Below are 22721 nucleotides of genomic sequence, written 5' to 3' on the forward strand. Positions count from 1 at the left end.
TTAGAAAGGCCTTTTTCTTAGGGGGGGGGGCGGGTTCCGTATATTTACTGTGATGCCCTCACACGTGGGAAAGGAGAGCCACGCCGGGAGAACAGTAAACCACTGATGCGGGAGCTGCTCTCGGCCACAGCTTACACCTAGACACTCACGCGGACAACACCGGGTATTTTTTTATGTATCGGACGCTCGCGGCGGTTACCGATAACAGCCACCGATACTTCAGGCAAAGTTAATCTGACATCAAGTCAGTCCTTCTCGGCAGTAGTTGGCAATGCGGTACAGCGGCCTGACGCATCGGCGAATCATCGTCGGCATCAAAAAGAAAAGTTTTGTTCACAATCGCTTGTCATCACCTTCAGTGAAAAAAGTATCGGCACTCACTATTCTGAGTACTCAATCGTTTACTGTATTTTTCGATACATTTCTGGTGTGAAATTTGGGCTAACCATGCTAACATGTTTGAAAATGCTCTCAACACTCCGTCTTCTCAATCCAACGTGACGCCAACTTGCACTCGGCCGTTTCTCACCGGACGCGCACCCGGCGGGGGGGTGGGTTCATTAGCCGAGGTTGCGCGCAGGTGTGTAAATATAGAAGCGAGGCACCTGCAGCAATCCCCAACAACGCTGACCCTTCCTCTTTTATGATTTTCTTGAGGGAAGGAAGCCGATTAGCACCGGTGACCGAGTGCCATCTTAATTGCCTCTGTGCAGATGCGGTGCAAAAAAAATAATAATAATAAAAATTCATTTAGGCGCTTCATAAACAGAGCAGCCATCGCAGGTTATCAAGACGCCCGCCGCAAACACGCCCTCCTCTCCATCGCGCAATTAAAATGGTTTTAGAAATCCTCTTTTGACAGAGCGCGGCTTAGCCAAAAATGTAAATGACATTAAAGGAGACAATGAATTTAATTTTGTTTAATGTCCCCTTTCGCTGATTCTCATTTACATCACATTTCCACATAAAGGCCTGACCTTATAAATACTGGCATTTGTTCAGCTTTTGGAGGTAATCACGCTTTTGCAAAAACCAGATGGGGAGCGCGCATATTTCCCCAGATTTGTGTCTGCGAAAGGCCGACGCGGTGGGGTGGGGTGGGGGTGGTGGTCGGGGGGGGGGGGGGGGGTGGCGGGCGGGCGTTGCGACCGAGGGCCGCCGCCTTTTGTTTCTGGTAAACAACTTGACAACAAGTCAAGTGCACTCTGGGAAATGACCTCGTAGGTGTTGCGCAAATGGACGATAACGCAAAGTCATTTGGAAAATACGGGCTGGCTAATGAGGGACATAATGGAGGTGGGGGGGGGGGTTAAGGTTGGCATGGTGGGGGGGCTCAGCAAAATGTACATTAGGCCAAAATGTAATTGCATTAACACACGAACGGGTGTGCTGAAGCCTTTATAAAGGAACTAAATGAATAAAAGCCTCCCGCTCAGCACGCTCGCTCGCTTGTGCGCGCGCGTGCTGACCAAAAAGAAGACAAGGGGAGAAAATAACAAGTCAATGTCATGAATTATTCAGCGGCTGGGCTGCTCTCCAGAGGTCGTTGCTCTTTGACCTTTGTGACAGGAAGTGAAAGGGCGTGCCGCCGCGGCCGGAATGAAAGGAGGCGGCGTGGGTTTGCATCCGGGGTGGGTCAGAACAGCTGGACATTAACATCAGCTGGATTTCCCCCCCAGAAAACACACGAGAAAAACATTTTATATGTGTCGTGTGTGGCTTGTGTGTGTGTATGTCTATCTTTTGATCTATATATAGATGTAGATAGATATATAGATATACAGTATGTATAGTTATAGATATATGTGTGTATATATACACGCACACACTGTAATGCCCTCGCCTGTGGGCAAGGAGAGCCACAGTCATTGCGCTTTCGGATGTTTATTGAACGAGACAAGCAGTCCAATTTTAGGTCAATTATTTTACATTTTTTGATATTTTTCTGAATGTAAAATGTAACATTTTTTATTGATTTTTGTTTCTATTTTTTTCTTAATTGCATTGTGCAGAAAAAAAAATTGCAATCATTTATTTGTTGAGGGAATAATTATACGCCGGTTGTCATACATTTGCTACTAATAAGTACGCTTATGCTCGCAGCGAAAACGAATATATAGGCGAAAAGCCCCAGTGGAAAGATCGCACGTTGGCTCCGCCCCTTCTCCTAAGCGCATCCTCCTTGAGTCGAATGTGATCTTTGAACCCCGGACGCCGGGAATGAGTCATTTTCTCCGGTCTCTCAGCGGCGCGCGCTGTTGTCTTATTACAAAATCCATGCGTGAGCCACAACAACGTGTCTAATCTTTCACACGCGAGGAGACAAAGTCAATATGGGAGCGGGGCGAGGACGGCTAGCAAGCGCGGCGCAGTCGCGGCAAATTGAGTTATGCGCGCCATGCTCGGCGCGCACTGCCGACTGGCGACGCATCTAATCACATATTGGCTATCTCATCACTATCATTCTAAAGACTCAAATTACCCACTGAATAAAGATACACCCCCACTTATTTTAAGGCACCATTAACTTAGAAATGTGACATCTGCGGGGATCTGCTCAATCCGCTCGCGATTATTACCCAACTGTGTTCGGGGGGGTAAAACGGAGCCTCGAACGATTTGGAAGAAGAATCTAATTGCGCTGTCCACCCAAGTCTTTTCTTCTTCCAATGCGTTTTTGGGAACAAATACAAGCGATACATTTCTGTTTGACAAGACGTTGGTCAACACATTTTTTTTTTTTGGCACATTTTTGTTGGTCTGTGAACTTTCCGAGATGAATATTTTGCGCTGATTCCGAAGCGGCCCTCGTCTTTTTTCCCCAGGACACCGAGGTTTTCATATTCATAAGAATCATAGCGTCGTAGCATTAATAGATGTAAAATAGTCATATGTCAAGTCATATTTATGAATTAAAGGCTTCGGTGAAGCAACGGAAACGTCTTAGCTATAAATTCCAACGCACAAATTCAGTGTCCCGCAAGCTTTTATAAGGCAAAGTTAAATACGAAAAAAAAAAAAAGTTTTCAAAATCTTGAGAAAAAAGAAAAAAAAAGATATTTTTTTTGAAATCAGCATCAAAAATACATTGAGGGACACTTCAAGCCATCCCTAATTCAGATTTGCTGATCTGAAGAGTTGGCAAGCAGAAATGTTTTGGTCTTATCGTTTCGGCTTACATGCAAGTAAATAAAAATGAATATGAAAAATAGTCCATTTATCGACGTCCGTTGACTGACAAAACACCTGCCGTCCTTTCAGCGTTAACTACGGCAGCTTCACAAGGTTCGAAAAAAGAGGCGTGGCGTCGACGTAAATCAGTACGTAATCGGATTGCAGCAAAATTGCTCACAAATCACTTCAACTTTTCCCGTTTCGTGAAAAAAAAAGAAGAAAAACGGTATGTAGATATGCACTGAATTTATCTCGACACGATATAAATAAATAAAAGATCTTCTGACCGATCCCCCCCCCCCCCCCCCTCCCCTCAGAACTGTCACTTTGAATTCCCTAAAAATGACTTTTCATTCCGTACTCGCGCCAAGACTTGGAGCCTTTGAATTATATTTTATTCTTTTTTTGTTTTAAAACGAGGGCGCGATCGAAACGGTTCGTTTTGCAGTGCACCGGCGCTCCCCGAAGACATTTAAAAAAAGAAAAAAAAGTCACAAATCCACCCAAAACGCAACTTGCCTTCATGTGAAAATGCGTCTGAATAATGCAAAGGCATCAAATTTAACTGTTGAAATATTTAAAGAGCAAGCAGTGCTGAAACTATGGGACAGCTGTTGGGTCTCTATATCCAACCAACTTTTTTTTCCCCCTTCTTTTCAAGAGAGAATCCTTCCTCTTGTGTTTAAAAAAAAAAAAAAAAAAAAAAAATTGTATCAGAACTCCAAGGGAAAATAGGGTAAACAGATGTCTGGCCTGACCGCAGGAAAATAGGACACATTCGGAATGATAAGTTTCCCAAACTCTGTCGGACATGCCAGATCCATGGGAACGCCAGTTAATGTCTCGCTAGATGCCAGCTAAGCAGCACACGCCTCCCCTCCCCCCCCCCCCCCGCCCCCGCGTTACCATCTGGGAAAATGTTACAGTGCGTGAACGCCATCAATGATACAGTCCAAGGAGCCTGTTCTCACGAGAATTTACTCGGATTTTGTGTCGTGAGGTGGGGGGGGGGGGGGATATCCACCGAGTGAGGAAAAAAGTGACATTTTCTGGGTTACTTACAAACATGTTATGAGACAAATGGTGCCCCGACGTGAACCTTAAAACCACAAAGTGAATGGCAACGCGAGTTGGATTTTGCATACACAGCCGCAAAAAGAAAGAAATAATCATCAATAAATCAATAAAATCACAATTAGTTCCATCTTGACACTTCCTACATGACCCCCCCGGCCCCTTGCGCACCCCCTACCTAAAAATCAAAACGTCTTCCTCCTCTAACTGTAAATACAGCAGCGGAAATCGGAAGATTCGGTTCAAAAAGTCGGGCACTGTGATTCGTCGAAAAGTGTCCGTTTTTCAGCGAACGAGCGTTCCAAACGTAACGAGCGCTCCCCTGCTTTCATCCCCGCCGCTTTGATCACGACAACCTCCATGCAGAAAATTGATGATCTGTCGCTACTTAGTCCAATCGACATTTTCTGAATCACATGCAGACGGCACCCCGCCCCCCCCCCCCCCCCAGCCCCCCGCCTCCCAAATATTTCTCCGAGTGACGTGATGGAGCAGATGTGTCCTGATTCTAACTCCTCGCCTACTTCGAACTATAAATATGACACCATCAATCGTGAGATTTGTGTCTGACAGGTACGGCGGTTTAATTAAAGTTACAATGCCGACTTTTCTGAATGACTTGCAGGTCCCCCCAATTTTTTTTTATGAGCCATGTTATGGCCGCAGATGTGCCCCGACTCTCACCTCCGTCATTACATCGAAACTATAAATAGTGTCAATCGTTGGGATTTTGTACAAAAAGTGACAAAACAACCGTGGCCTCTTTTTAACCTCTCACCCACTTCGATAAATGAGCGCTGGCCTACGACGTTATCATGTCAACTTTTCCGCGCAACTCCCAAAATGTTCCGACTGAATGTTATAAAACTTTTTTGACCTGACCCCTTGACCTCTGACACACTTTTAAAATTTCACAAAATAGCGATGAGCAATGGTGGGATTAAAATCCGCCGGTCGAAAAAAAAAAGTTCTGTTGCATTAATTGGAAGCCCTTTAAATGGATTTTATGACATGACTTAACTCTAACTCCTAAATAGAACTTTTTAAATATACAAATGCGGCAATAGAATTTGTGCGAAAAAGTAATGCACTGCAAATGTTAAAAAAATATGTTTTTAAACGTTTTCCGTGTGACTAGCCTAAATTAACTCTCGAAAAGTTAGATATCGCTGGCGTCGGGTGAAATCCTTGTATCTCCAAAATTGATTTTCAGAATCAATTGTTTAATTTTTTTACATTTTTTTTTAACATGTGGAATGCCCAACAGAATAGATTTGGGGGGGGGGGGGGTGGTAAAGATGAAATGTACCAAATTGTGAGATAGGAGGTTCTGGCCCGACACCAGCGATATACTAACACACCGTTTGACAATATGGCGTAACAAATTTGTGTCCAAAAAAAGGAAGCTAGACTTATTTTGACTTCAAAATGGCGCCGCATGAGTGGCTGCCTTTCCAGCAGCTCCTATATTTTGTTGTTCTACTTCTTCCTTTCATAACTTTGCTGCTGTGAATCTGGAATTTCTCCATTGCGAGACTAATAAAGGTTTTCCTATCCTATCCTTTCCAATGTGGCCTCACTGCAACTGCAAAATATTTTGACTGAATGTAATTTAACTTTTGTGACTCGACTCTAACGTCCCCAACGACCCAATTTTTTCCAAATGCGGCTAAAATAGTCCTCTTTCCCCCCCCCCCTTTTTTTTTTTTACCAGAAAAAAAAAGGAATGCGCGGTAATTAGTCGAAAATGTGACATCTTCTTGGACGAATGCACTTTTGTGTCAAAATGTTTCAATTTCAGCCTGGCACAAGCCACCAAGGTACGTGGCCACCATTGTTTTCCCCCGCCGCTTTCACATTTCATGGCGGTCCTGTTTCTGGAAAATCGTCCAGTTCGAACTCAGTTCAGGTGCTTAACTTAACTGTAACCCCCAACGCCCCCCCTCCTCATTCCCTCCCTTCCTTTTAAATTCCCAGCGGAGCTGTTATGTTTCCCAAGGTTGGGTTTCCACGTCGTAATTGTACGCAGACGCGGCTGATTCGGGCTCTCGGACCGCTCGGCGGGCGAGCCTTGCGTCAGTCAAGTGGATTGGAAGTAATCAGGCGGCGGCGCAGGTGCCTCGTAATGACGTGCCTGCGAGGGCGACACGTGGAAAACAAATGGCTGTAAAACACGCCGGGTTGGAGCGGCCGTGGCCAATAATTTAACACACCGGTGTAAAAAAAAAAAAAAGGGGGGGGGGAGGAAAAAAAATAACCAGGGCCTGCTTGGGCTGCTTTATTTTATGATTATTTTTATTTTATTATTTTTATTTTTTTTTCGAATTAGCGAGCCTCCCCCGGTCACTGGGAACCTGCGAGGGCGCGCTGACAGGCTCATAGTTACGACATGGAGACAATGGGAGGGTCTAATGAGGAACATATGCTTTTGTGTTTCCACAGAGCCGCTCATTGTGCGAGGAAAGGGATACTCCACTCCCATTCAGAGCGGTCACAATGAAAACCCGAGCCCTTCCCCGAGCCGGTTGAGTTTACAATATCGCCGCCCCCTCCCCTCTTTCTTCCATTGCCTCCTGTTCCTTTTCTCTTCCCCGGCCCTTCTCGTCGCTTGACTTTTAATTCTTCCTCCTCCCCCTTCGCGTTCATCCCGCTCGCATTGTTACTTAAGTTACACGTTTTGTCCGGGCCGATTGCGGGAACAATGCGCGCGCCAAACTCTTGAATGACACCAAGGCGAACATGAAAAGCGCCGTCGCCTGCTTTTTTGCTCCGGCGACGCAGCAGCATCCCCTCTTGTCTGTGTCCTTGTGTGCGTCCGCGTGCGTGCGCGCGAGTTTGCCCTGCAGACAGCAGTAGCTGCGGTAATCCATCCCGGCTCCCAGGGCAGCCGGCTCCTACTTCTCCATGCATGAGAAGCGGCTGGAGTGGAGTGGCAGCAACAACTGCTCAGCCCGATTTGATTACTAATAAGAGAGTTGTCCCCTCTGTCAGATAGCAGGCATTCGCCGCTAAGCAAACAGTGATTCCGCCTAGTCAAACATTAGCATTGCTGTCTCTCCCTACAACGTGGTGAGAGTTACATTGAAATGCGGCCCTTCACCGCCGCGCCCCCCCCCCCTCTCCCCCGCACACTCTTTCCCTCCATCCCCTCGCCCTGCCTCACCTCCTCAAGCTGTGTGAAACACATTCAGCATCACTCGTGAATCTATTTGGACATTCAAAGAGCATAAGGAAACACTGTACGAATGAGTAGCAGCGGCGTGTATGTGCTTGTGCCTTTAAGAGGCGGGGCCTCGTCGGGTGGGTGTCCGGGCGAAAGCAGTGGCCGACAGCAGCAGCTTCGAAAAATTTGAAGGCAACCGAAAATAACGATTGGACAAAATCATCCGTCTCAAAGCTTCAACATGCTGAGAGTTACATTGTTACACACACACACACACACCTCCCCCTTCCATCCCTGCCTCGATGTGCACAACACATCTTGGGCACGATTTGAGCGAAGCGTTTGTTCGCCCACTTTGGATGGGAAAACGGAAGGTCACAGCTCTGTGGTGGTTTCCCTCCAGGTGTGAGCAACACAAGAACAGGAGATAGACAAGCGCACAGACCCCACCCCCACCCCCCTCTCCCCCAAGGTGAAGGGATCAAATAATCATCATTTTTGGATCACATTTGACACTTTCATGCATGAATGGCTCGTTCCAGCTCCGTAATGTGCAAAATGACTTTTTACGGCTTTCGTAAAGGTTCCTGTTAGGTTCGGGTTAAACCGACCCATTTTCGTGATCGTAGCTCTCGTGGAAGCGTCATCAACAAATTTATCAATACAAATATGTAGTTGCAAATCTGGACACATTGGCCCGTTTAATAAGTTGAAAAGTCGTATGGAAGTGTAAGAGCGATTCAACATCATAAACCGGATAGAAATCTGACATTTTTGGCCTTGTTTTCAGTGTTAAAATCAGTTTTTGGTTTTGGGTGTGTAACAATGAAATGAGTACATTTCGCCTATTTGGAAGATGACTTATCAATGAGATCATTCAATCATTGTGCATTGGGATTTTTTTTTTGGTTCACAACACCTGGCCCGGGTCAAGTTGACCCAATAACATTATTGTTGTTCCTGAGAAATGAACAAACCGGGAGGCTTGCATGTCACATTCAATATTACACATTTTTTAAATCAGCACAATTTTGTGCCGTTGATGTTTCTGCCGTCCACTTTTGCACAATAGCGTAACTGTACCGACAACAAATCAGCACCGCGACGCGGATTCTTGCCAAACGAATCATACGTCTGAAGTGTGACGTCTCGCTGCCTGGCAAACAAAAACGCTGCTCGCTGGAGGTAACGTCTCACAGCGTGATCAACAAAAAGGGGGGGGGGGGGGGGGGCGAACCAAATCAACACCAAGTTGCCCAAGCTAATTAGGTGTATTCCCAGCGTGATTCTCTCGTGATTGAACCACCTGCGACTGAGCAAACCCCCCCCCCCCCCACGCCGTCCCCACCCCCATCCAGGTGGTTGACCGTCCCCTCAGCGCACAGGTAGCTGGGAAAGACCCCCCTCAGCCACTCCCACGCCCCCCCGCCTCCCCTGCTCGTAAGATACGAGTCAGCCCGAGCGGGTGCCGTCTGGCAGCGCCAAGGGAGGGGAAGGAAGCTCGTTTGTTCGCCGGCTCTCATCCCCGCAGCCGTTTAGTCGCTCGTTTGACTCCCCCCCCCCCTCACTGCCCCCACCCTCCTAATGAGAGAAAGCTACCCGGGGGTCTTACCTGTCGATGATCACCGGGTCTGACGGGGTCTCGTTCCTGTTCCCGCAGCTTTTCTTGTCGCAGCATCGGCTGTTTAGACACAGATGGGGACGGGTCAGAATGGTCAAGGAACAACCACAAGGTGCGGCAATGCGCGCTTGCAAGAGCACCAAATTGTAAAAGATGGCATTGGGATGGGGGGGTGGGGGGGTAATGTGAAATTTTACGGCTTTACGTTTTTCCGAGGTGATACTTTCCAGAAGCACCCGTAGTTGGTGAACTTCCGCGGTTTATTTCAAACGCGTTTCAACGTCTTAAAGTCCACACTTTTCAACAATATCTTTGAAAACCACAAATTGCCATCACAAAATAAAACGAAAATTTCCGACATTGACGTGGAGTTAGTGCGCGTGAGCGTCCGGGTGAGAACTGCGGTCGACAGCAGCTTCTGCATCGGTGAGCTGGTTGTGTTTGTGTTTTTCTCGCGGTGTTCAGTTAAGGCTGAAGAGTGCCTCAGCAACGGTAGCTCTCCTTTCCCACATGCGAGGGCATTACAGTAAGACATTGTAGATTAAAAAAAAAAAAATGCAAAGCATCAATCCCGCCTCTGCTAGCTAACTCCGAATTTTGCAAGATCTCCGTGTCAAAGAGTTGATTGAGGGACATGGAGGCAATTAAAAATATGCAAATTAATTCCAAGATTTGCGCAGAGATTTGATGGTGCCACTAAATGACGCAAAATAAACACAAAAAAAATAATTTTGCGGGATATGTAAAAGTGCGGAGGGTGACAGAAATATCCCGTGTCCGCCGTTCGTCTCGAGCAGGCCTCGCCAACCTTTTTCAAAGTGAGGTTGACTTCTTGGGGACTGAATTTCTAACAATTTCATACACACTTCTGAAATAACAACTGCCATAAATTACCTTGAGTTATCTCATGGTAAAAAAAAAACGCAAGTGGCATTTTGGGGCCCGGGGGAAACCATAATTTCACTTGGAACAAGGTTCAAGTCGAAACGATTGACATTTATGGCAACAATGTTAGCTAGCGCAACAAAGCGAGCGTGTTCTTTGTTCCAAAGCAATTTGCAGAGTTGTTTTTACTTCTGTCTTGAAGTCGGGTGACAATCAAGGCGACAGTTAGTTTTTTTTCTCCTTGTTGGCAATGCGGGAAAGCAATTTTCCAATCAGCAAAAATGCAAAATATTTGGTTGAATTGAACGTAACCCTTTCAAGGGACAGCGGTCACTCCAGTGGACGGCTTGTCGTGTTATCAGGTTACAGGGTGCGTGAAAGGGTATATAAAATATGAGAACAGGTCCCGCGACGTGCTCGTATGGTCCTTGTGGGTGCACCACGTATGCAGGGTCTCCGTGTGAAAAGAGGTTATCAAGAAACGAAGGGAATTCCAAAAAGTATACATATTTTTTTTTTTTTATTGAAATTGCCTAGAGATGATGTATACGGCTTACTTGTAGAAAATCCATTTTGTGTGACGTCACATCTCGGTCCTCCCCATATTGCTGCGTTGAAAGCACTTTTACCGACATTCATTGGGGCTACTAGCAAAACGAACATTTACAAAAAAATCTATGTTTAAAAATTATCCTCGCCACAACCCCCCCCCCCCCAAACCCCTTCTAGTACCCTCCCCTCTCTCCTCACTTGCGAAAAAGACTTTTTGTCCCTCTCGCTAAGAAGCAGCACAAGCTCCCCAAACCCAGCGTGCGTTTTATCGAGTGGCTACCATGCGTGAGGCTAGCTCGACTGTTTGCATTGATGCTGATAGATTTTTAAAAAATCTGGAAAACAACATGTTGTGTTCTTTGGCTTATAGCATTGCAGGGGAGGGGAGGCACGGGGGGGGGGGGGGGATTGGGGGGTGGGGTTGGAAGCAGGGGAGTCACTTTTCACAGCTTCAGCTTTTGTTTACCTCTAATTGCCAAGCTGCTATTTCTGAGGGAGATGCAAGGTGCCACCCTCAACCAATATTTCTGCGAGGCATTTATCAATTATGGCCTCAAAAGCACTAATCTATCTTCCACCACATGTTTCAGGCGCAAACAGCAACCGACCAACACCCCCACCCCCTTACCCCCCCCTGTCCCTCAGCCCTCTTTCTACCACGCCAATCCAGAGCTTGCAGCTCGCTGACTTTCACATCCTTTGATTTGAACATGAATTAGAAGCAAAAAAAAAAAAAAAACTGAAATAAACAAATTCATCATCCGGGCTTCCATTTGAAATGAAAACTCATGAGAATCAGATTGATTTGCGCCATATGGTGCAGGAAGCCAAACAAAGATTTGTGCAAAGATACTGTCGGTCGAGCTCACTCAGCTTTAGAAAAGGACCAAAAAAAAAAAAAAAAAGTCTGATTTACAGCAGCAATAATCACGCTTAACTTATTATTATTTCCGCAGCCCAAAATTTTAAAATAAAATGTGATCTATGACTTGAGGGCTGGGGGTTAGAGGTCACCTCACTCTTATCTTTTCATGATCTGTTCACACTTTTTTTTTTTTTAATGAGCAAAAAATATATTTTTAATCTCTCACTGGCCACTTTCTTGACATTATATTGCACAACCAAACCACAAGTGCAAACTTGTGCCATGAAAATACAATTTCCTCGAACAATCTTTTTCATTTCATCACATTGTTTTATTGTCTTGCGGCCCCTGTACCTCGCCGCGCACGTTGTTCAACTCAGCGTCACTCAAACGTTATCTGTCGAAAAAGGCCCTCGAGTAGCCCCCATAACGATCATGACAAAGCCACGCCTGCGGCGTCACCTCTCGCCTTTCATCTCGCGCAAAAAATATATATATATATCGCACGGAGGTCGCTTGACAAATTGAGCACGATCCTCCTTGCCGGGGCCTTTTGTGCAGGTGCGCCTTAACCGCCGTCGCCGACAAGAGTCATCCGAGCGGTCATAATGTGAAGCCGCGCGGATAGCGACGCCCCTCGCCCTCACAGCCCCTTCTTAGAAACTCCTCTCGGTCGCGAGCCCTCCACTTGCGCACCGCGCGCACCACTCCGTATCTTTGCGCTCGTACCTACTCGGCATCATACGAATTCAACTTTGATATGAACAAGAACCCCCCAATGGGGAAAAGCAACGCAAACGTGGAATAGCGTCTCGGAAATATTAAGGGCAACTTGCAGAATAATTCAAGGCAGTCCTAACAGTCAAACGAATTCACATCTGATCAATAAGTGAGCACGCTTACAATTGTGACAGGACGGCATTTAGCACAAACACTTGCAAACTGCCATACGGTGACAGCGTCCGTCAAAAGGAGCCCCTGCCGATTCAGAACTTCAGCATCCACGGCATTCCCCGGTCGTATCGTGATTAAGAGCAAGAATTACGTGTGGCCTAAACATTAGGAACAGCTCTCAGCATGAATCGATGCGTGTCAGAAACAAGCCTTGGGTGCTCGTCTCCAACGCTGAAAGCGACCGTGAGGGGACACGCTGTGCTGTGAAATGAAGTCGAGGTGAAGCGGATGTGTGGAATAGTCCCAATTTTTTTTTTTGTGTGACAACAGCGCAAAAGCAATACGAGGCATGACTGACATAAAGCCGACGTATGAGGAGCAACTCTCGGCACAAGCAAACCCCCGACGCAAATTGATGAAACGGCAGCGTGGCAGCCACAAATGACGGGAAAACTTCTTCAACGTGGTGACAATCAGAAGCGAGCATGACAACCGTCGAAAAGCTTTTTGGAGCCCGTGTGTAATCGCAACGTCACGTCTCTTTCAACGGAGCACCGTAACTCTCTTACTAACAATAATAAAGGGCAATATTTAGTCACAAGCGACAGCCAAAATATTAGGAACAGCCATACACTTCTACAATCAGTACAGGCTACAATAAGAAGCATATTTCTGGATACTCTATAGAGAAAAGTAATACTCTCCAATGGAGTATTGGTCAAATACTGCACTTGTTAAAAATCACAATTAAAAAAAATAAAAATAGGAACAGCATTACACTTCTATAATCAGTATATCATGGAGATGTAACTGCTTTCCTGGCCATATGCAGTTGTTAATATTAACAAGGAAAATATTAGGAACAGCTCGCAGCATTGAGGCGCGACTGCATTTCTGCAACTCTGATCGTAAACATAATTCTACTTAGTGTCCTGCTAGTCACAGAACTACTTTCGCGAATATGACAGTCGTCATCATCTGGATTTGATCAATAAAAAAAAATGAAAGGAACAAAGCAAAATATTAGAAACATCTCCGAGCATGAGGCGTTTGGATTCCCAATGCAAATTACAATAATAAACATGAGCCCCTATGCCGTATATAATCGTAATGTAACTACTCTCAAGGGGATTCCAGGTCATGCCCGGTGATCTCAAATAGCAAGCCAAATATTAGGAACAGCTCTCAGTGCAGATGCGGTGAACAGCAGTCGGTTTTGATATATATATATATTTTTTATTATTTTTGGTTCATTTGAGCACGCGTGTCGGATCTCAGGTGTGCCTAATGTTATGTCCACGCGGGGTATTCTGAGGGTGACAAAACAAAGTGATGGATGCGCATGCAAATTGATGGTGAGTGATGAGTTTACGCAAGAGGCGGCGGAGGGGAGTGGAGGGGGGGGGGGGTGTTAAAAAGAGCATTTGATGCATGCGCCTTTTCAATCGAAACAATGCAACAATAATAATAAAACGAGGAAGGTTGGAAGGGGGTGAGGGGGGTCAATCGACGCGTATTTTAATTCGGTGCTCGCAGAGCTGCAGTCGCACGTTGGGGGTGGCGGGGATGTGGGGAGGGCAAGCGGGGTGGTGGTGGTGGTGGTGGTTGAGGGGTGGGGTGGGGGGGGGGGGGGGGGGGGGGTTCCTGGGGTCAACAATAACGACAAAAGGCGTTTCGGTATCGGTGACGGTGCCTGAATGGCGGCAGCGCAACGTGAGAGGCGAATGCGTGCGCAAATTGCTAAAAGCCTCGCTCGACATCGCTGACAGCTCAGATCGTCCAAAAAAAAAAAAAAAAAAGATGAACAAATATGACTCTATAAATATATATAATTTTATACATAATAATAATAATAATATATTCGGTTTAACACGGTCTGGCTAATCGCTGAGAACTTGCCACCCACTCTTTGTGAGTCACATGTCACAGACGAAGGCATTTTAAAAATTAAATGGAAAACAACAACAACAATAAAATAAAAAAAAAGAAGAAAAAATGTCATCGGCTTACCTGCACATGATTTCATGGGTCAGAAGAACTCTGCACATTTCCGGGTTCTTGTCTTGGCCCTCGTAAACGATGGCCTTTGCAAATGAAAAGTCGCATGTCAACATTTAGCGAACAAGTCAATAGAAAATAACGTCCATTTTATTTTTGATTTTTGATCATTAATTGTGGCATCGCGTCGACCATTTTACAATCACAAATGGCGGATGTATGAAAGTATTTCTTTTCAATTAATATCAGGCTAATACATTTTTTTTTTAAATGTCATTTTTGGCATCTCGGTTTTTTTAAGCTAATTGATGAAACACCAAATACTAATATTTCCAATGTGTATTGTTTCCCCTCCCATTTAATCCACTTAAGACGGACAGACTGACAGTGGGGTGGGGGGGGGTGATGGTGGTGGTGGTGGGGGGGCATTCTCGCTCCAATAGAAGTGTCATCAATATGCTTATAATCTGGGGATATTTGGGGGAAAGTGTTAATGGGCAATCTGTTGTTTATTTTTGGAGCCGCTAACAATGATCTTTTCTGTGGATAAAACGCGCGGCTGTCTGGCGGTGTACGCTCGAGTAATTTTTGAGCATTGGCTGAAACAGATGGCGTGGAGCGATCACTTCTGCCGCCCTCCATCCCTCCTCCTCATCCTCATCCTCATCCTTGCCGTTTCTAAGGAGACTCAGCTCTCCTTATATCCTCCGACGGCACCTTTTTTTTTTTTTAGAATTGAAAAAAAAAAGTCAAGAAGGCTAAAAGAACAACAATTTGCGGCTGTTAAGGGTCGGCATTTTCTTGCTGCTGTTTTCATTTTCCACCCCAAAAACGTGGTGAGGGCTGGGGTGGTGGGTGACATATCAGAATTGATTTTTTTCTCCTCCCCCCCCTCCCCATTTGTTTAATTTTATTTGAACATGTTTCCGTAACCCTATTGCTTTTGATTGATGTGGCCATTTTGCAGCCGAGGCAACCGAAATCCATAAATTGCTTGTTCTGCGTCATTGACTCGGATCATTGGCGCAGGAATGTGTGTGAGTGTGTGTGCGCGCGCGCGCTTGTGTGAGTGAAGTCTCGAGTGTGTGTGCGCGTCTGCGAGTGTGTGTGTGTGTGTGTGTGTGTGTGAGCGCTTTGCCGGCACGGCGCTGCTTCTTTAATTCGAGAAAAAAAAATATGAATAACAATAACCAAAATATCAACGTCTTATTTTGGCTTCCAAAATAGGCGGCGTGCATTTGTGCTTTAAAAATAATCATAATAATAATAATAATAAAGCGAGCACGTGCTGAATAGAAAATGGGCTGCATTTATTTCTTCCTCTTGTTTTCTGACATAGTTTTCACCTCTCAGCCTTTGCGAGAAGCGCGATCGGCAGACGTGTTTGAATTTTTAATGTTGGGACAAAGTGAGTCTCGCAAGGCTTTTAACTTCTCACGTTACATCTTATATTGAGTCTTTATTATTGTTGTTATCATTATTATTATTATGGGGTGGCTTTTTATTTGTTTGGGTTCCCCCCCCCCCTCTCCCAAGCATACACGTGCACCGTTTTTTCATCCATGCAACTTACCTGCTTCGTCATGGAATCGATTAGCCGAATGTAAAGATCCTGTTCTGTTCTGACGCCTAGAAGAACACAGGAAATTGATTTGATATCAATAAAAAAGATATTATTATCATTAGAAATGACAACTCGCTTGTTTTGAGATTGACTCGACTCACCGTTACTGTACAATAACTGTAGTTTGTAATGTATCCCATTGTTGGTTTTTTCACTGGTTGGCTCCTGCAAGTGTGGGGGGGAAAATCAGTAAAGCAATAAATAAAAAATATTTGGATTTTTTTTTTTTAAGGGATGAATTGGGATGGGGTTTGCGCTTACTTTTTCTTTCTCCACAAAGTCGACAAAAGCCGTCCTCTCGATTTCCACAGGCTGCCCCTGCCTGTCGTACAAGGCGAGCACGAAGTGGAAGAAATTGGACTTTCTGAGGTTGGACGGGGGCTGCTTCTCGTAGTGCGCCCGGGCCAGGCCGACTCCACTGCGGGGTGAACAACAAGGACACAGTGGGGTGGAAGGTAGGTCGCTCCGGTTCCTCAAACTTGCCATCTCGGCATTTGGATTCTTTTCCGGTCGTGGAAGACATCTCCCACGAACAAAAAGAGTCCAGTTGCCGAGATTCAAGTTCCACTCGGATATATATTTTTTATTTGTTTGTTTTAACGGGAAGGGGATGACCCGCGGTACCTTTGCGCGGCCGTGTTGGCGTCCACGACCCCGGCCGTGTGCATCCACGAGCGCACCGAGTTGAGCCCGCCGAGCGGTTCCTCCTTCATGGTCGTGCCGCCCCGCGGTATCGTCTCCTGAATCCCAAACATCGAGCCTCCTGCGTGGGGTGGGAAAGATTAAAAAAAAAAAAAATAGGCGGCGGTGGTGGGACTGGGGGGAAATAAGGGTCCACGCCACGCGTGTTGGCTTATCCGTCCAAAAGTCCACACAGGTCCGCTCTCCCTCTTCTCTCCGTCCGCTGTGAACAATTCTCAAAAGTGCTCGAGTGGGTTAAGAGAGATATCCGCACACACGAGCGTAAAAAAAAAAAAAAAGCGATATTATTATTTTCTTTTTTTTTTTCGTTTTTGCGTGGAGGAATAAAAATGATTGTGTTCGTGGGTGATGCTGCTCTCAAAGTGGACACATCCCCGAAGCACCGGCGTCCAAAACCTTCAGGACTTGACGAGAGGGGAAAAAAAAAAAAAATACAAAAAAAAAAAAAAATAGAAAGCCCCACTCGCGGCGGTGGAGGGGAAAAAACACTCCAAACACTGCTCGCCAGTGGAAGGTGTTCCACGCTACGCGCGAGATGTGCAAGTGGCGTCGCTGGTGGAGGAGACGAGGGGCCCCGTTGGCGTGGCGGCGGCGTGGCGCACGCTGGATGGGAACATGCAAAACTAAGCCCTCTTCCCCCGAGGACTGCACTCTTTCCCGGGAGCCAAAACTCTAAACCCACGGGAGAGGAGCCGTCACGGGATGACGCGCTGAATGGGCGGGGCTTTGACCATATACGGAGGCGTGACGCTTCCTGTTTCCAAAGAGCGAATCGGAGAGAGATTTTTTTTTTTTTTTTTTTTGCCTCGTTCACTTTTTCACCACCTCTTCCATTGTAGGCCCCTTCCAATGTGGTGAGTTTTATTTTGTGTGTGTTTTTTAATTATTTTAATCGGCATCACATGCAAGCAGGAGGGGGTAGGATAAATAATACCACAAATTTAAGTTGCGGTTTTGTGTAATGTACCATCATCGTTTTTTTCTGACAAAAGGACACTTCCCTATCATAATATGACGTCTTATTTTACTACGCAAGTGCCGAAAAATCCATAATCATCAGACACATCATCTTTTTTTTTTTTTTCCTTGAAGAACTGTCTTGCATGCTCCTCGGTCCGAGCAGTTCGCTTCATTAGTGGTGAAAAGGAGGATGAGGAGGAGTAGAAGGAGGCGGAGGAGGAGGAGGAGGGCCGACTGCTCCATCCTGAGCAATCTATCTAGCCGGTGCTGAGGGTTAATAGCTGCTGCCAAAGATAAGTGAATTATAAGCTGTTGCTTTCACCTCCGCGCAAATCTATTGCCAAATTGAGCTTTGCACACACTTTGCGCGCGCTAAAAATCGTCAAAGACCGCATGCAAAAAAATGCGCGCAATTCGCTTATGAAGAAGTTAACCTTCCCTTTTATGTCGGTTTTTTTTCTTTCTTTCTCTTTAAAAGGCAAATCCTCTTTAGAGATCAGATACTGTTGACTGGAGAGGAGCCGCCGCGCACACTCGCCCGCACACAATGTGTCGGAATAACGACGGCGTCTTTTTAAAGCGTATTTGACAACAAATGCAGCTGGCCCCGCTCGTTGTGGACATATTAGCGGTGGAAATGAATGCAAATCTGTGTGCTGCAGCCATCTGGACGTGCAGAGACGGAAAAGAGGGGCGTCAGCTGAGCCCCCTTGACTGTTGTGGTCTTCGGACAACAAAAATCCAAAATGTAAATATTAACATGTTTTTTTTGGGGGGGGGGGTGGAAAGATGCGCAAAAAAACAACAAAAAAAAAGCACGTCACGCTTACTAGTGTCTCCCACCCACTCTTCTATTGACCTCCACTGATATCAAATCAAACTCCCAATGAGGGCTTCCGGTGTGTGTGGCGTGCGCATGCACCCCTCTGTCTTTGTGTGTGCGTGTGTGTGTTGAATTTACGGGGCGAGGCCCTTCATGATCTCGCCCAAAATTTGCATGTAAATGGCCGACATCAGCCTCCACGCGTGCCAGGGGCCAGCGGGCCTCCCAGATGTCACGGCAAAGTCAATCAGCCGGCCGCTGCCCAGCTGTCCAGCCCACTTCCACGTCCACGCGCGCCCATGCAACACCGTATGATTATTATTATTATTTATTCTCATTTATTTAAAAAGGAGCTTTTTTTTTTTGCTGCAGGGAGCTCACCTGCGTTTTGCGTGGTTGTTTTTATTTTAATTTTTTTTTTGTACAAACAGCCCATGCAGGCTTTGTGAAAGGGATCTTTTGTCGATTAATTATTAATTACATGCACGCCCACAGTGCCTCGCAAATTCTTAATGATTAGAGAAGCAGCCCACGCAGCAAGCGTACGTGTTTTTTTTTTCTTTCCCCTTTGCACTGGAAACTATATTTTTGTTATTGATTTTGGGGATGGGTGGCGCATGGAGGGGAAAGTATTTTCCGATTGATTTCTTTTAAATGATTGTTTCTTTCATTCAAAGCTATTCTAATATTGGCATGCATTGATTCCGATTATTTCGCCATTCTTGAAAGCTTTTTTTTTTTTGGTAAGCATTCATTTTGAATGGTTTCCCCTTGTTTCTTTCACATATTTGATCGTTCCCCCCCCCCCTAAAACACATTCTAAATTATTCTCTTGCGTTCCTTAATTAGAACACATTTTAACTGATTTGTTATGGTTGACACATTTGAATTTAGTCCGTGCATGCATTCGTAATTTGTCACCCCGAAATATTTGTATTGCATTTGCGTTGATTTCTGATGATTATCCCCCCCCCCTATGTTTCTTTCATGGAAATGAACATTTTCACATTTTTATTGAGTTAAAATTCATTTTTCACTCTTAACATATTCCACTCCCATCTTTTCATTGATTCATCACATTGCTTTCCCCCCTAAAACACGTGTTTATATTTTAAGGCGCATTTGAATAATTACCTTCACGCGTTTGTTTCACCACCAACACATTTTTATCACCAATAGTCATTTTAATTTTTATTTTTTTTGGGCGTGATTGCAAAACACTTTTTGTGCGTGTGTTCATTAAAATAAATGCGTTCACATTTCGCTCACAATTAAAAGGAAATCCCCACTCCACACGCACCAAAAAAAAAACATTAGAAGGAGACATAAAAAGGACAAATTATGGATTATTTTTGTCTTTAAGGGGGGCGGCGGGGAGGGTGGGAGGGTTAAAAATGTATTCTAGGCAAGAGGAGTGATGGGATCGATTTTTGTCGAGCTGATAGACGGACAGCGCCCCTCTTTGGCAACACTCTTTTTTTTTTTTTTCCTCCTCCCACTTGCACAAGGCGCCCAAATCTCGACGTGGATTTTTTTTAAGTGAAGGAAAAAAAAAAAAGCAGAAGCTAATTTTGCTTATTTTCATTGTTTTAATCATCATCATTATTATTGGTAGTAGTGTACATATTACACACCGAGCATTTCATAAATCGATAGGAGTGCAATTAATGGAAAAGCCGAATTTTGTTTAGTAAGGCCAGCACGACATACGCGCAGGCAGTAATACTAATTATTATTATACTATTGTTAATAACGTAATAATAATATTAAATGTGGTGTTCCGTCTTGACGTCACATTGGGTGACCAACTTAATTGTGTGCACTGGTGAGTTGTGTCAAGGGCATCAATATGCCTGCATCCCATTTGCATTTCCATTCTACTGTGGAAATGATGAGAGACTTTTTTTTTTTTAACCCGCGCCTGCTTTCGAGCCTCGCGGCGCAGTCTGTGGGCGAATTACATTTTAAAAGAAGGCGAGAGAAATTAAATAAGAAACCGCGACCACTTCAGGGCTATTAACATCTAAAATATCCCCTGGAAATTTCCACCGAAATGCACATGACCAAAAAAAAAAAAAAAAAACCCAGGGTGCCATCACTCTCATGCAGACCCCTCCCTCCTTACGACCCCCACCACCCCCCTGCACCCCTTACCCCTTCCACACCCCACCCCTCCAATCCAATCGCGGAGGTGTCCATCACCGCTTTGTGTAGCTATCCGGGACTGATTTAAATAAAAGTTGAGTTGGTGATTCTTGAGTGGTGTCAAAGAGAGGAGAAAGGCAATAAAATGTGATTATTTCAGCCATAAGTGGAAACATATTCAACTTGAAGGCCAAATGAAGACTTTCAAAAGGTCAATTTTGAAATCACATCAGCTGGTGGGCGGGGCTGTGCTCACGTGTCTGTTGAATGTCATCGCAAACCGTATGGCAAACGTCATAAGTGATCGTAAAACATACAGCATGAGCCAATTTACAAGTTTAAAAAAAACGGCCTCATTTATGGAGTTTAGAATATGAGGTGTATCAGAAAGGTCCCCAGGACTGGTGTCAAAAGACAGTTGCTTCATTCAATGCGCGAGAAAAGGTGACTTTCCTGGCCAAGAAGAACATGGCCGTGTTTTGAGCAAACCTTTTAGTCACCTGACCTAAAGATAAGCCCACCCACCCCCGCTCCTTTTTTACTATAGGCTTAAGGAGTCATCACGGGGAGCCTTTTTTTTTTTTTTTTTTTAAAGACGCTGACATGTCAAGATGGAGAATCATTTCAGGGATGCATGAATGTGGAACAAATAAAGCTTGGAAAGTTGCACTCCAAAGGGAAAATTCAAAGTTTGGAACTTTGCTGACCCGCCTCGTATATCGTGAGACTCGTGCTCAGCGAAGTGTCAAAAGGATTTACTACAGTACACTTTTGCGTCCCTTTTATTTATTTATTTTTAATGATGCCTCCAATAAATGTTTTCTAGTTGACCAAAACAGAAAGCGTGACAAAAACAGCAAATCAGAAATCGTTAGCCTAATAGCATCGTTGCCAAAGTCGTGTCCACAAACACAACCAATTTGTCAAAATAAGAGTCCAGTTGCCTCAATTCAACCTTTTCCGATTACGATAACCTGAATAACTTGACCCCCCCCCCCACCCCCCAAAAGACCATTTTTAGCAATCGCCCTTTTATCAATTTATCGACGACTTCCATGAAGGTGTTCAGTTTATGCTAGCGCCAAGTGATCAGACAATGTCAGAGAGAGAAAGGAACAAAAACTGGCAATCATCTTAGCAAGCACAACAAAACAAGCGTGTTGTTTCCCCCCCCCCAAAAAAAAAATCGGAGTTGTTTACATTTAAATCTTGAAGGTGTTGGGAGACAGTACAAGAGACAGTTAGCTCTGTGAACGATTTTGTTTCTTTGTTGTGAAATGCAGGAAAGACAAATTTTCTCAAAAGTAAAAATAGGTTGTTGAATTGCCCAATCTAAAATTGGGTTGAGGCATGTTTCCTTGAAATGTTGAGTTCACTCAGCTGTTTTGTTTTTTTTAAACTGTGTAGGCTATTTAAATGCTTTGTATAATACACCTCAAGTGACAAATCCCATTAAAAATTGAGTGGAACGGAACTAGCCAAGTCCTCTGACTAAAGTCCTTATTACCAACTTCATTTTTTACACTTTGACCTGACTTTTTTTTAAAAACAATTATATGGCCTTCGATCTCACCATTTGGGTTCTGATCTCCTCCTCCTCCTCCTCCTCCTCCTCCACCCGCGACAGTAAAAAAGAAAAAAAAAAAAAAATCTTCTCTTCATGTGTAAGAATTCATTTCATCACAATACATCATTATCGGCAATGTGGTGCTAATGAACACGCCTCTTCTATTGTGTGTGTGTGTGTGGGGGGGGGGGGGGGGGTTCCCCCCAGCGATGCGGAGCGACTTCTTGCACTCCGCCGGCATCGGCGCCAAACGCCGAGGTGCATCGCTATTAACAGAAATGTTAATTGTGATGTCACGAGAGCGGGAGTCAAGGTGAAAAAGCTGCGCGGCGAAAACTAAGACCGAGTGTACGCTAAAATAATCCAGCAGCACACAATGAACCTGCAGTTGTGTTAGTGGCAAGGGACCTTTTTTTTTTTTCCTCCAAGAGGTGGAAAAGAAGGAAGTCAATGAATCGGAAAGCTACATTTTTTTGTTGTTGTCTTTGTTTCAACTGGCCTTGTTTTCCCCTCCGCAAATTGTATAATGCTGCTCTTTGTTCTACACGCCACATGAATAGCTTGTCCTGAGCGAGCACACACCCAAAAACACACACACGGACGAAATGATCATCTTTAAAAAAAAAGAAAAAAAACGCCCTGGCGCTCACTTGGCCTACTTTCCAGTGGGAAGG

At 45.0% G+C, this 22721-nt stretch overlaps 2 protein-coding genes across 8 annotated transcripts in view; one reads left to right on the forward strand and one right to left on the reverse strand.

Moving 5' to 3' along the window:
* LOC147198930 (methylated-DNA--protein-cysteine methyltransferase-like) overlaps positions 1-16294 on the forward strand; it is a 118181-nt gene extending 101887 nt beyond the window's left edge. For both annotated transcript variants that reach the window (XM_086122051.1, XM_086122050.1), the window contains exon 6: positions 16162-16294. The gene's annotated coding sequence lies outside the window, so the exon portion shown is untranslated. The remainder of the gene's footprint in view (positions 1-16161) is intronic.
* The window catches only part of LOC147198931 (transcription factor COE3), an 85697-nt gene extending 68510 nt beyond the window's left edge, over positions 1-17187 (reverse strand). For 3 of the 6 annotated variants that reach the window (XM_086122042.1, XM_086122041.1, XM_086122043.1), the window contains exons 1-6: positions 16475-17186; positions 16112-16268; positions 15952-16015; positions 15800-15855; positions 14239-14312; positions 9024-9092 (exon numbers count right to left, since the gene is read on the reverse strand). In XM_086122042.1, the coding sequence (XP_085978168.1) occupies positions 9024-9092; positions 14239-14312; positions 15800-15855; positions 15952-16015; positions 16112-16268; positions 16475-16605 (551 nt within the window). In that variant the 5' untranslated portion in view covers positions 16606-17186. Of the gene's footprint in view, positions 1-9023; positions 9093-14238; positions 14313-15799; positions 15856-15951; positions 16016-16111; positions 16269-16474 lie in introns of all 6 variants that reach the window. The other 3 variants (XM_086122046.1, XM_086122044.1, XM_086122040.1) reach the window with 2 other exon arrangements.
* Positions 17188-22721: the final 5534 nt, after the last annotated feature.

The sequence above is a fragment of the Hippocampus guttulatus genome, chromosome 10 (assembly GCF_054856545.1).
Source record: "Hippocampus guttulatus isolate MCC_2025c chromosome 10, RoL_Hgut_1.0, whole genome shotgun sequence".
Classification (NCBI taxonomy): Eukaryota; Metazoa; Chordata; class Actinopteri; order Syngnathiformes; family Syngnathidae; genus Hippocampus; species Hippocampus guttulatus.